Raw genomic sequence first — 13,821 nt, 5'->3', positions numbered from 1 at the left:
TCACATTATCAGCGATCCACTGTTTGTTTCAGTCCACTTGAGTTGAGATTGAAGCTCATTGTGGCTGATTTCAAAAGGCTGCATTATATCAGGTGCTGATGTGTTTGTGTATCCTGAACAGCTCTGGACGACCCAGTGGGAGCAGAAAACGGCACCGTTGGTATTGTGGTTAGTTCAGCTGTGGAGGTTAATTTAGGAGGCAAACTGCTCAAACCTGCAGGTAGGAAGAGTTTTTATGTTGTAAATCTTGAAATTAATGCTCCAGAATCTAAGATATTTTTCCGATACTTCTCTGTTCTGAACTGATTCTTGTCTTCTTCTGTCCCTGTTTGCTGTGGTTCTGTTTATGTCGTCCCTCAGTGGTCGGAGTGAAGCTGGACCTGGAAGCTTGGGTGGATAAATTTAAAATCCTGGCCAGCAACGTGTCGGACAGCCGACAGGGTTCACACAAGGTGCCGCACGATGTCACTCATTTCATTGGTCACCTGATTAGAGCTTAATTTACTCACATGGCCTCTTTTTGTTGAACAGTGTGGACCATCCAGAAGCTGTGAGATGGACTGTGAAGTGAACACAGACGTAAGAACTTTTCTTTACTCGACTCTCACTTAGCTTCACGATCAGTTTACACACCAGAACGGAGCTGCTGGTTTCTTCTTTCAGATGAAACCAACACTTGTTGGAGTGGACACGTCCAGTGTAATTAACAAAGTGCTGAATGTGTGTGATTATGAGAACCAGGGTGATTCAAGCTGTGAGCTCAACTTGTAGCTTATGCGATGGGACACAGTAAAAATCTTATTCTTCACCTGTAATTTGGTCACAGATTGATCCTCCATCCATCCATCCATTTTCTTCCGCTTATCCGGGGCCAGGTCGCGGAGATTGATCCTATAAATTTATATTTCATAATAGAGGCAAAAAAAGAAGAAAAAAATCAGCCTATGGAGTGAGATTGAGGATAATCAAGTTTTTTTTTAACATTATTTCTTCTACATGCTGACTTTTTAGTTACTTTTTAAATCCTTCATGCTCTCTATATTATGTAGGATTTGCCTGACATGCTTTAGCATTATATTTTTAGCAAATTTGGAGCAAATGTACAGTAGTAATAAATTATTTTATCAATCATCATTTAAATTTTAGCTACATAGTTTGAGACTAAATTACTTCTAAAAAGATATCTTCTGCAGCATATTATAATTTGTTTCAGATGTTTAAATATATATTCTACATTTGAGTAATATTTCCCAGAATGTATGAGGACATATTTCAACCTGAGATGACTTTCTGGTTTGTAAACTTGTCTCTTCTGTAAGATCCTGTTAAATTTTATGTACCTGACCGTTCCTGTCGTCTGTAGGACCTCCTCTGCTATCTCATCGATGACGGTGGGTTCCTGGTTATGTCCAATCAGAGAGATCACTGGAAGAAGGTTAGTGCGTTCTGCTCTTTTATGTTCGTCATCCGCTGTCTGCTTTAGAACAAAGTCTCCTTTAGTCACTGAAGTTTTCAAGTGACAGAAAGTCTAGACATAGAAATTCTTTTCTGTGTTTGTTGGATTCCCAAAAACGTTTTCAGGTTTTTTGACTCACTTGTCAAATGAATAAAACAAACATTGAAAAGGTTTATGTCAAGCTTCTGTGAGATGTGTGTTTTCCTAGATGCTTTCTTGAGCCCCCTGTGTTTGCGTCTCCTCTCATTCTGTCACAGATCGGCCTTTTCTTCGGCGACGTGGACCCCTACCTGATGCACGCGCTCTACAACAACTCCATCTTCTCTCGGCGACAGTCTTTCCACTACCAGTCTGCCTGTGAGCCCGTCAGCAGCAGCCACACCGGAGCAGCACCAAGGGGCATCTTTGTGGTACGATCAAGCATCTCTCCTATAGATTCTGGATTCTCTGACATTTAAACACTTGCTTCCCTCTCTAATTGTTCTCTGTTCCTGCAGCCGTCCATCGCTGACGTCCTGAGCTTGGCCTGGTGGACGTCCACGGTGGCATGGTGAGACTTTGTTTACTGCATTCAGATGACACCGGGGGCATGTGTGGTGTTCTCTGAAACAATCTTAACTGTGTCCAGACTTCTACAGAAGGAGGGTGATTTTAATGTTTCTCATGCTTGCCGTCTCACCCTCCGTTATTTTCAGCTCTGTGTTGCTGTAGCTGTGGCATGTGTTTGCTGTTATTTATTGATCCTTCCAGTATGAACTCTGGTCTTATCGTCAACATCTTTTTCAGGTCTGTGATGCAGCAGCTTATTTATGGCCTGGCCTACAACAGCTGGCTCTACCGAGGTGAAATAGTGAACTAGTAGATTGATTATTTTCATGTTGATTTAAGAAAGAAAACAGTGTTTTAATGTCATATTTATCTAGATGAATTTGTAGTATAATCAGCAGCCTGTTTACATTTTGGCATTCTGTTCTCCCCCAAACTTGTGTTGCCAGCTCTGAGTTCTCCTCATTAAAGATTCATTATGTTACAAGTAAACAAACAGTGTGTTCAAGCACAAGCAAACAGAAACTTTTGGGTTCATATATGTGCACAAAACCAGCTTGAATATAATTTAAAACAAACTATTAGAAATGGTCCTACACCTATAACGATGAGGTCTAAGAATAATGTACAGATGTCATAAATAGGTGGTTTAAATGTGCATGTTTCTTTCAGGTGATGTCCTAGTTGAAGGTTTTGAAACAAAAGAAAGCAGCTGTGTGACCATCCAAAGCCAGTTTTACTTCACAAACACCACAAACTCCTACAACGTGCTGCAGGACTGTGGAAACTGCTCTCGGTTTGTTTTTTTTGGAGAATCAGCAAAATATGTTTTACGGCGTTTGTGCTCTGAGGCCTGAGCTCTCCATATGGAGCTGACCAAATATCCATCACTGTCTCCTACAGGCTGTTCCACGCGAAGCGGATAGAAAGCACCAACCTGCTCTTTGTGGTCGCTGAGACGCTGCCCTGCAGCTCCTGTGAGATAGAGAGACTGACCCAGATCAGGACTGAGTGTATCCTTTCAGCACTCTGAAGTGCTTTCATTTCTGCTGAAGGTGGAAATCTCATCTGTCTTGTGTGGTGGTTCAGCTCACTGTTACCTCCCTTAACTGAAAAAATACACAGTTCAGGAGGAAAATCCATGTGAAGTACTGAGCAATGCACGATATCGTAAAGGCCCGACTTCCTGCTTTGACTACAGTGCCTTAGTAAGTGAATGCACAGGGAATTATATTTGTGGTTCAACCCTGAACTCTTATTGCGACACTCTGAGCATAAATATATTTAGACATAAACTACATCTCACAGAAAAACTAATTTTAGCAAACAGTAGTGTCGTCTCCACACAGTTGTCTGAGTATTACCGTCTGCTTAAGCACACAATATTTACATTTCTTACTCACAAAGTCCTAGCTCTTTGTGCTTATGAAAAAAAGAAGCAAAGCATATTGTTCCATTAAAGAAACCTTGAATCTCTAAATAAATTTGATTCATTCTTATGTGCTATGATTAATTTTAAAAGCAATTTACTTGTTTTTACAAGAATTACATTAAAGGTGAAAATCCATTTTTATTGTGTTTGTGTGAAGCTATATAGATTTCTGCCATTCCATAATCTTCCCCAATACTAGTTAACCTCCCAGTTTTACTTTAATAAGAATCTGACACGTGCTGTGTACCACCTGACCAATCAATAGTTATCTAGCTCAGACAGCGTGTTCTTCCTGAAGAAAGCAGGAACAGCAGCATCTGTTTGGTTTTCAGAGAAAAACAGCCTGTTTTAGAACAGAACTGAAACCAGGAGTTTTACATTCATCCATCATCTACACACCGCTTAATCCTCATTAGGGTCGGTGGGGGGCTGGAGTCTATCCCAGCTGAGTTAGGGTGAAGACAGAGGACACCTGGACAGGTCACCAGTCTATCACAGGACTACGCATAGAGACAAACAGTCACACTCACATTCACACCTATGGACAATTTAGAAACACCAATTAACCTCAGCATGCATGGAGAACATGCAAACTCCATACAGGAAGATCCCAGGCCGGGACGCAAACTGGGCATCTTCTAGGTGCAAGGTGACAGTGCTAACCACCAAACCACTGTGCAGCCCAGGAGATACACTGTCACGTTAAAATGAACCATCTTTGCAGTATTTTGAACTGAAAAACTGAAAGACGAGGCCACAGTATGGGAGCTTTAATAAGGATGTAGGCTGTGTAGCTGCAAAATGTCATGGTATTAATTAAAATTCTGTTTGTCCATGTTGCATAACTGAGCTAACTACTTAACAATAGCATCTTCATCGTTTGAATGAAAGCCTTTTTGCCTTCATGTGCTTCTTGACTCCCTAGTTAACCAGCAGTAACTGGAACAGAGATAAAAGCCAATTAGATATTATTGTTATTACTATGTGTTCTTGTTCTTTTGCAGTATTTTTTCCAATGTCTGTTATAGTTTTCTGTATTTTAAGCTGCATCCCTTGCAAAGCAAAAGTAAATATCACATGTAGAGTAGTGATAAATCAAGAGTAGATCAACAGACAGGAACCAGATGAGCCGCTGCAGCACAGAAGAAGATGCAGGTTTTTCTACAACACTCAGACCGGCTACAGTGTGCCTATGAACCGCACAACACTGCTGTATAATTAAGGATGGTGTAATTGCTCCGTATCGTGAGTAAAAAAAACAAACATATAAGGTTGATCTGACTGAAGTAATTATTATTTCGATGCACCACACACTGAGCTCGGCAGGTAACGTCAACCAAACACACCCACAATGTTACAAGACCATCAGGATTTTTGTCAGAAATAATTACTTCAAGCCATGATTTCTTTATAAAATAGGATTGTAAATGCTCAAAATGTCCCACTTGCATGTTCAGGATTGAGACACACGTTCTATATATGTAAAACAGAAACACATGCCAACCATTTGCCGATGAAAAAGAGGATTTACTGTGAACTCTCTTTGCAGGAAAACACGTCAGAGTGTGGACGGGGTCATTCTCTGCAGTCCTCTATAGGAGTCCTTCTCTTCATTCAGCTGGCTCTGCCTCTCTTTCATCTCTTACACGTACAAACACTCTGACATTTTTCATCTCTTTGGGTTTAGGCTCGGATCTACCGAAGGTCAGATCAAACAGCAAGTGCAAAATTTTTTGATCTGCAAACAGCTCACAGTGCATTGTGCTCGGAAAGAAAACCCTGGATCAGCTCTTAGTGTTCTTCTTTTTTTTTTTTTTTTTGCCTTATTGCTTATGCAGTCGTGGTGTTTCAGGGCTTGAGTGCAAAATGTAGGAAGGGGAATGTGTTGAGTGTGCATGCTGCTTAAACTAGGACAAGCATGCTTGAGTTTTTTTTTTTTCTTTCTGCACATTGGCTCAGCAACATCATCAGTCAAGTCAGGTAGCTGCAATGTACTTTTAAACAGGCCAATGAACAATCACCCAGCTGGAACGCACGTCAGTCACAATCTGACTGTGGTGGCGACATTCTAAAAGACCTAAAAACCTATTTGGGTTTGTTTGCTTTAAATACGCAGCAATGTTTAGAGCTTTTTACAAGTAAAGTTGCAAAACGACCTTGTAGAAATGTAGTAAAAGTCTTGCCAAAAAGTAAAAATGAATGAGAAAATACACTGAAAATATCCACACACAAATACTAATTTGGCAGCAGAACTAAATGAATATTAACAGCATTATAATGTAGTTTACATGTAGAGTCTTACATAGCCAAGTCTGGTCCTGTAAGACTGTGAATACCTGTAGAATGGTCTAACTGCACCTCATTGTCACTCAGCTATAGAGGAATAAACATTCTGGCATTTTCAACAGTTTACTGTGTAAATTCTGAAAGTGAAAGATAACTGGATTGATCACTTGAAGTACTAAAAGTTGCCCTGTGGGGTTTTCTGCTGCAGTTTCTGGAGACAATCAGTGTTTTACAACAAAAACACGTTGATTTCGTTCCCTTCCTCACACAGCATATGCAGAGCAGATCTTTTTAGAGTATAAACCTGTATTCTTTACATCCATTACAGCCATCTTCTCCCATATCGCCTGGGTATGGTGTGCCTGCATGTAAGAACTAATACAAATGTGGCTCTGTAGTGCTTCTAGTGGTGCAAAACTCCACAGGGTAACTTTAACGCTACGTTCACAATGATACGCTCTCATTTTGAATTAGTCTTTAGGGTTGGTTGTTTAGGTGCAAAAAATACTACGGAGGAAGAACAGTAATGGCAGAAAGTAAGAGTGGAGATTTAACTGCACAACAGCTCAGTTGTTCTCCATATTTAACTAACCTCTGGCAGTCAAGGCTGATGATTTTGTTCTCTTTCAGAAAACGTTCACATGATAACAGCCCAATAAATGAAACAACAACTGATTCGACCCAGTCAGGAAGTGAAAGTGGGTGTGTCTGTCATAGTATCCAACAGGCTTTTTTTCTGTCCATCCAGAGTTTTCAAACTAAAACGAGGTCAGCATTGTTTCCAAGAGTTTGCATAATAGGGATCCTAAAATACAGGAGCAGTGCAGATAGTTGGCATAAACTTACCAGAAGTTCTGCGTTTTAAAATGGAAACACATTATTGTGGGTGTAGAGGTTGAACTTCATGCATTCAGGTAAAATAGACACAAGAGTTACTTCTCAATGCTCCATTTGCTAGCTTTTATCCAGACGAGCTCAGTGATTGGACAAACAGCATCAAGTTTGTAACGATGGTAGTGAGATTTTTTAAATCTTTCGTCACTACCTTGCTGCAGAACTTTGAATATTCAGTCATTTATGTGGATTTTTAGCTGTAGACGTATCACCGTTGACGTGTTCTGGATGCCAAACCTGAGTAATTAACTGCGGTCCAAGATATTCACACAGGCAGAGGACAGTTTGAAATCATGCACAGCCTTGAAAATGTAAATAAAAATAGACTGAATATGCTGCTGGATGAGCTTCAGACTACCACCCGCAGTTTGCTTAGATGCTGCTTGTGGCAACTTGCTTTTGTTGGCTTAAAATAAATCTGCTGGGCCTGTTTTCATTTGCATGTCGAGTCCTGGCGGAGTGTCTTTGCACACACAGTACTGGAGCTCCTGTTTTTACACGATGGTAGATCCGGGCCTTAACCTCACATTCACTTCAGTGTCTTTCAATCCACCTCTGACTTTTGCCAAGACAGTTTTAGCACTATAAATTATATCATACATGACAGGACCCTGAATGATTCCCTCTGCTCTCTTGTGCTCTGTCTCTTATGTCTTTAAACCCAACCAGATTTTAAACAGAACTTTGATGAAAAGTTCACTTTTTTTTGCCCGACAGCTTTTTTTCCAGAGCACTTATGAGACAAGAGATGAGAAACGCCAAATGGATGAAAAGCACCAGTGACTTTTCATGACACATATCAGCGAAGAAACATCCGTGAGGTTTCATTGTGATGCAGGATTGTTAAAGTCGAGGTTTGCTTTGTTGAAATGCTTCCACAGATGCTTGGTTTGATCTTGAAATGCTTCCAGTTGAGTGAGATGTGGTCCAAGGATGTAAAATCTAACAACAGACGGCCAAAATCATCCAACATTAATACGTAGATTTTGTGAAGTGGTCGTGCATCCTTGGTGGGCTACAATATGTTGTAACACTGCACAGTGTTTAGTGCAATAATGCTATGACCATTGGAGACTTTATTCTAGCCGTAATATTCGATTTATGATCACAAGAGAAGTGATTTAAAAGCAGTGTTATCGGTGTCTAACAGCACACAATGTGCAGAAGTTACTGTGTGGCCAATATGTTTTTAAACATCTGTTGTTTGGGAAGCTCTTTGTTCTTTTTTGTATCTTGTATTGCCACTATTTGTTAAATCTGAATTTATGCACTTATGTATGCTTCTGTATGGGGAATGTAGCTTCTGAACAGCTTTCGGTGTTATCAATATGTTATCGATGTGTGATGCTTTTGGATCCTCTGTCCAGTTTCCCCTGATGTCTCACTGAATATGATGATTCACTGTGGCAGAACATTTCTGTTTTATCATGTATACGACACCAAGGAGAGAAATCTGATGCAACAGTTGCAAGAAATGATGCATTTAAACATCAGATTAATTTGCAGAATTGATTTGATTCAGTTAAAAACTGACCCTGTAACTCAGATTAATGACATTTAAATGGGCTGCAATGATTTTATTTTTGATTTTAGATGCTGATTAACCTGACAGTTTGTATTTTCAATTATTTAATTTGCCATTTTGTCTTTAAATCAAGTTTTAAAAAAAAACACACACATAAAAATAACAAAAAGCAACCCATCTCAGTTTCTCTGATTGCTGACATCTAACATCTGAAAATAATAATTAATTTGACATTAAAATGAAATATTTTCTCACTGGAAAAATGTGGGCGTTTCTGGATTAATTAATTATTCAGATTCAGAATTGATTAAGTGTCAGTTGCCTAATTTGTTACCAGTGGTTTCTGCTCTACATACAGTATGTTTTCTGTGTAAATGTTTGCCACCAGAAAAGTTCATTTACTGTTAAGGCTTCTTTAAAATCTCCTTTCCCTCCTGACGTCATTCTGCACAGTGAAGCTCAAACATCCTAGAGCAGCAAAAGGAGAAACATATTTCAGAGCGACATTGAGGAGGTCGGTGTATACATGATAAAATCCAGAAAACCATTTCCCACAGTGATTCATTCAGTCGTGTGTTTTTGTGTTCTCCGTTGATCCGGTCGCAGAGTTAACGGGGGATATTTTTAAAAAGCTTTTTTGACAAACTATTTGTAAACCGCTGTTTTTCTCCGTCTGCCTGGTGTTCCGCCCTGCAGTGCCTTGTTGCACTCGTCTTTTTGGATGGCAGGAACATTTGGATCTTAGATGTGGACATTGATCCTGCAGGCCTTGGAAGGGTTGCGACGGTTCAGCTCTGAAAGGACTTCTCAGTCAGAGAATCTGAAAAAGATGCTCTTCATGAACTTAGGAGACACTTTTAAATGGAGCACAGTTGTGAAGGAGCAGCTGGCCTCCCCTCCCGCCTTCTCGTGGACACATGTTTGTCAAAGGAACCCTGCTGCCCTCCTGCTCCGTGTCGTTTATCTCTACACTGTGGTTCAGCCTCGAATCAAAGCACAGACACTGTCCATTTTCATAGATTTCTACTTCGTCCCATCTGCTCACTGTATATCCTCTATTTGACGCCTGTCGGAAACATGTACTTTCAGTTGGGACTGACTGAAATGCGTGAATGTTTATGTACAGTGAACCTACTGTTTGTGCATCTCTGCCGTACCCGAGCATGGCGGGACCCAGAGAGGCAGAATTAAAGCTCAACACTGATCGAAGACCTCAGCACCAACACTGCTTTCAAGAAAACGGACAGACAACAGACAACAGACCTGCCACACTACCTTCAGGTCGTTTTGCATTATCAAAACAGCACAGTGGAGGAAAGACGTTTTGTGGAGCTCTTTATAGCCAGTACAGTACAATATATTCCTACTATTGAGGTCAGTGTTGTAGTTTTTGTTTAAGACTTACTGGTATTTATTTGCATGATATTTTGAACATTTACAGATTTGTGTACATAGTCTGATGGATATTTTACATTCCTGTCCGCATCCGGCTCCCCAGCTCCGTCGGGGGGGAAGCGATTGTGTCCTCTGGGGTCATTTCCGGTGACGTGGAGGCCGACGACGAGCTCTCTGCTGTGTTTGAACCAATGAAGCTGAAAGTTTGACTTCAGTGAAGCCCAAAGTAACTGTCAGTGTTTGCAACTTAGGTCTCTTGCAGCAAGAAAAAGCACACATGAGTTTAGAATCATGAGCAACATACTGCCTGATTGATCTTTATTCATTTGTTTAGGAACAAAAAAAGGGTCTCCAAGTGATATAAAAACATGATTTATGCATTTAAAGGCTGTACAACGAGCAAATAAGGCAGTGGCATGTGTGGGGACGCCCCTTTATTGATTAACTTTGTTTCTGTAGTAGATTTAAGTGTTGCTTTTTTCATTTCCTTCTGGTTTATTTGATATATTTATTGATTTGGGTATCGTGAGTAATCTTTGTATTAAACAGAAAGGAACTGAATGTGTTTGAAGCTTGCGTGAGCACAAGAAGCAGTTTACAAGAAAAATAGCAAAACAGACAGAAATGACTTCTATATCCTGTACGTCTCTGTCCTTTGATTTACTGAGTATCCAACGATGAGAATGTTCACGTTTTTGCTGTAACTTTTGCTTTACATTTTGCTGACGTTGTTGTTTACTCGGGACAGTTTCCTCTCTTTGTGCCAGTCTCCAAACGCCACCTCATTTTTGTACAGACAATGTGAAGCAGTCAGCGGAAGATGAAGGCCAACTTTGTAAAGATTTTGTCAGTCACATTACAGAATGGATATTTAAATGTTTATATCTTTGGTGATTAAATGCTATTGATATTTTTCACTTCAGCTCTGAATGGTTACTGTTCTTAATATAGCCTGTGAGTCAAGTGTGGATTTATCGCATGTCAAGAGGTTTACTACAATATCTTTGTAAATAACTTTCAATTTAATTTTTGCTCAATTGTACTGTATATATAATATTTAGAAGTATCTTTCTCTAAAAATGACATGTAGTGTTTGGTTATAGGCGGCCATCTTGATTTTAGCCCTAAAAAGAACAAAAATGTCAACTGTGATACATGCAATTATTCATTGACCTGAGCAGTTATTATAAACAGGGGCGGATCCAGATTAATTTTAGTGGGGGGCACAGGGGGGTACAACAGATATTTTGGGGAGGCCACCAGAAAGTTGTAAGAAAAAATGAAAGCTGCTACTGACCTCTTAGTTTTACAAAGTATTTTTCATGTTGTTTTGTTTTTGGCTCCGTAGGTCATATACAGCTTTCCTACTGAAAGCTGTATATGACCTTTTCATTTTGGACTGCTAACATTCAAATTATGATGGACTTGTTTCCTTGTTTATGTGAATTACAACATCATTAGCTGCAGTATCTGCCTGTTATGTAAAACTGGTAAGCTCAAAGACAGTATCCTGAGGGCAATTAAGTGACAAATATTGAGCAAGAACAGCACTATATACAACCCTGTCAAATTCCACTTCTTAGAATGTTTACTGCCAATTATCACACCTAAAATTAGAAATAATATTCTGTACTTTTAGCAACAAGTTCTCAGCTGTTAACCAGAAACATCATAGGGTTCTGAATACTAATCAGCAGGGGCGTCACTAGGTTTTAAGGACGGGGGGGCTTAGCCCCCAGGAGATGCACAGGATGTGAGGGAATGTTTAATTGCACAAACAGCTAACAAAAACTGAGGAATTGCTTTTCCACTTTTTGGACAGATTTAGATTTATTCAGAGATACTTTACTGTGTAAATGTTTTAGGCCACGGTGGCCATGACTTTTGCTCTCAACACAATAATTCAGGGCTGCCAACTTGTGACCAGACCTTAGAGTGAGATTTGGTTTGTGTGTGATGCTGGGGGCCCTCTCCCAGAAAATTTTGAAAATTATGGATCCTATTTCCTGCATCCTGGTGTATTTTAAGAGCATTTTGTTAAAATGTTATTATAGAGATAACATTAATGGATAAAAAAAAAACCCCACTGAGCTTCATAAAAGAAGAAAAAAACCCAGAGCAACGGCAGGCAGTATTGAAAATGGTTCTTCGTGTAAAATATGGATGAAAGTTCTGTGGCTGGATGAGCATAACACATTTCAGTATTTTCCATAAATATCTGCATAAGTGAAATAACTCCAGCAACCACTTTGTAACATTTGTTCTGGAGGATTCTAATGCACTCAACAGCTTCAAGTTGACCACATCAGCCAACTAAACAATAAAAAGTGCTGAAGCAAAAGCAAAACATATCTTCATAAGTTAAATTACCCCTTCACCAAACAGAATTACAATCAGACACTAAACTCTGTCCCACAGGAACAGGATGACATGGACTGAAATCAGGACTAAAGCAGGTCTGACTGGACCTCACAGGAGCAGGGTGAATAACTTATTAACTAGGCTCAAAAATAAATAATAGAGACTGTAAACTCAGAATAAATGGCACAACTGTAAACAGGAACAGGAAAAGAACAGGCAAAAATGAATTCTTGTGAGCCATGTTGTCCTCCCTGGTGTCCTGTTTCGAAGCCTTGATTATCTCTGGGGTGGGTTCTCATTTATGGCACGGCTCCAAACCAGCCATATTAATAGTCATAACAGAGGAGACTGTTCCCTCTAGAGCCAGACTGTTCCTGGTCTTAGTTCAGTCCAACCAGTGAAAACAGAGCATCATAGAAGGTATATATATCTATATATATATATATAGATAGATATATATAAGGTATATATACATAGAAGGTCATATTAGGTCCAAAACTAGCAAAAGATGCTAGTTAAGGTTCCATCATTGGAACAGCAGCAAAACCAGAAAACCAATGTTTTCATTCCATTAATTTGCCACTCAATGTGCAATCTGAAAGTTTCATTTTCTGTTTACATTTAAATTGTGCACAATTGTAAATGTAAATTTGCAATGATTTTTTTTTTTTTTTTTTTGGGGGGGGGGGGGGGGGGGGGCGCACACGTAGTGGCCAATCAGATAACACACCCACCACCCCCACGAAAGATCCGCCACTGACTGTAAGGATGTGTTTTGGACATCTTATTTTGACAGTGAACATGTGCTGTGAAAGCACAAAAATCTCTAAATTAACCAGAGCATGAAAAAAACTCCTGTACCTCCCTTTAGTGTGTTACTTTTAAAAAAAAGAACTATATTTACATTTTCATCACAGTTTTAAGAGAGGTGTTTTGGAGATCAGCAGTAACCTTTGACCTCTACACTGCTCAACCTCAGAAGAAATGAGGAAAAATGTTCAGTTTGTCTTTAGGTTTCTCTCCAGGTAGGAGCAGGAATGTCAGTGAGCTTCTGAGAACATTAACAGTGTCCTGACACTAAAGGTTTACAACGCAGCAAACCGCAAAATCTGCTGCATTATGGGTCTTATCACGTCAGTACATTCCAGCGAGCAGCTCTTCCCTTATCTAATGCTGAGCAGGCCCGTTTCTTTGTCAGCTGTTGGGGATTAAAACGTGAATTTTTGGCAGCCTGGCCGAGGACCAGGAAAGAAATCCAAGAGTGGAGCAGCCAGCGAACCATTCCCAGTGTCAGTCAGCGAGGATATATTATGAAGCAGTGCGCTGAGGTCTTCAGAGGAAACACGATAGGTCACCAACACTGAAAACCCTGGATGGGAGTTATGGGATGTTTTGGCTTCTATCATTCAATCACCCCAAAGTCGTGCCGGCCAGCTGCTCTCAGTAGTCTTGTTTGGACAAGTGATACCTTCTATCCAGCAGGCATGGTGCCTCGTTATGCAGCTTAAAGAGAAATACAGCGACTGATTTAGCTCTGATATCAGACCATCAGTGTTTGGCAAAGCAGTTTGAGTCCTATTGTCATTTTCATAAATCACACTGGATTTATCCAGCAGAGCTCTGAAGCCCGTTGCTCATAAAGTGAACATAAGAGACACAGAACACATGAAGCGTTGAGGGAAGACCAGGGAGGATCTAGATCAGCTGCAGAACTTCTTTCTGGGTAAAACTGCTTCTTATTACATACAATCAAAGAGGAGAGCTAGAATCTAATGTAGCATCTGATGTGTCTACACTTTTGGTTGGTTTGTCATTTTTACTCATACAAATATAATGATTGGTTTATATATATATATATATATATACACACTAATTGTACTTTGTTACTCTTCTGAAGGCATGTCTGATTTAAACTGTGCAATAATG

The 13,821-nt window shown here is 39.9% G+C and overlaps 1 protein-coding gene across 1 annotated transcript in view; it reads left to right on the top strand.

Moving 5' to 3' along the window:
• The window catches only part of LOC110955267 (voltage-dependent calcium channel subunit alpha-2/delta-2-like), a 49,386-nt gene extending 38,930 nt beyond the window's left edge, over positions 1–10,456 (top strand). Inside the window, exons 28-38 of the mRNA XM_022200194.2 lie at positions 122–220; positions 361–452; positions 532–579; positions 1,364–1,435; positions 1,714–1,866; positions 1,954–2,006; positions 2,243–2,298; positions 2,675–2,798; positions 2,906–3,015; positions 3,128–3,210; positions 4,984–10,456. Of these exons, the coding sequence (XP_022055886.2) occupies positions 122–220; positions 361–452; positions 532–579; positions 1,364–1,435; positions 1,714–1,866; positions 1,954–2,006; positions 2,243–2,298; positions 2,675–2,798; positions 2,906–3,015; positions 3,128–3,210; positions 4,984–5,097 (1,004 nt within the window). The 3' untranslated portion in view covers positions 5,098–10,456. The remainder of the gene's footprint in view (positions 1–121; positions 221–360; positions 453–531; positions 580–1,363; positions 1,436–1,713; positions 1,867–1,953; positions 2,007–2,242; positions 2,299–2,674; positions 2,799–2,905; positions 3,016–3,127; positions 3,211–4,983) is intronic.
• Positions 10,457–13,821: the final 3,365 nt, after the last annotated feature.

Source organism: Acanthochromis polyacanthus, chromosome 5 (assembly GCF_021347895.1).
Source record: "Acanthochromis polyacanthus isolate Apoly-LR-REF ecotype Palm Island chromosome 5, KAUST_Apoly_ChrSc, whole genome shotgun sequence".
Taxonomy (NCBI): Eukaryota; Metazoa; Chordata; class Actinopteri; family Pomacentridae; genus Acanthochromis; species Acanthochromis polyacanthus.
Note: the sequence above shows the minus strand (reverse complement) of the source record. Positions and strands in the feature narration are given on the sequence as shown.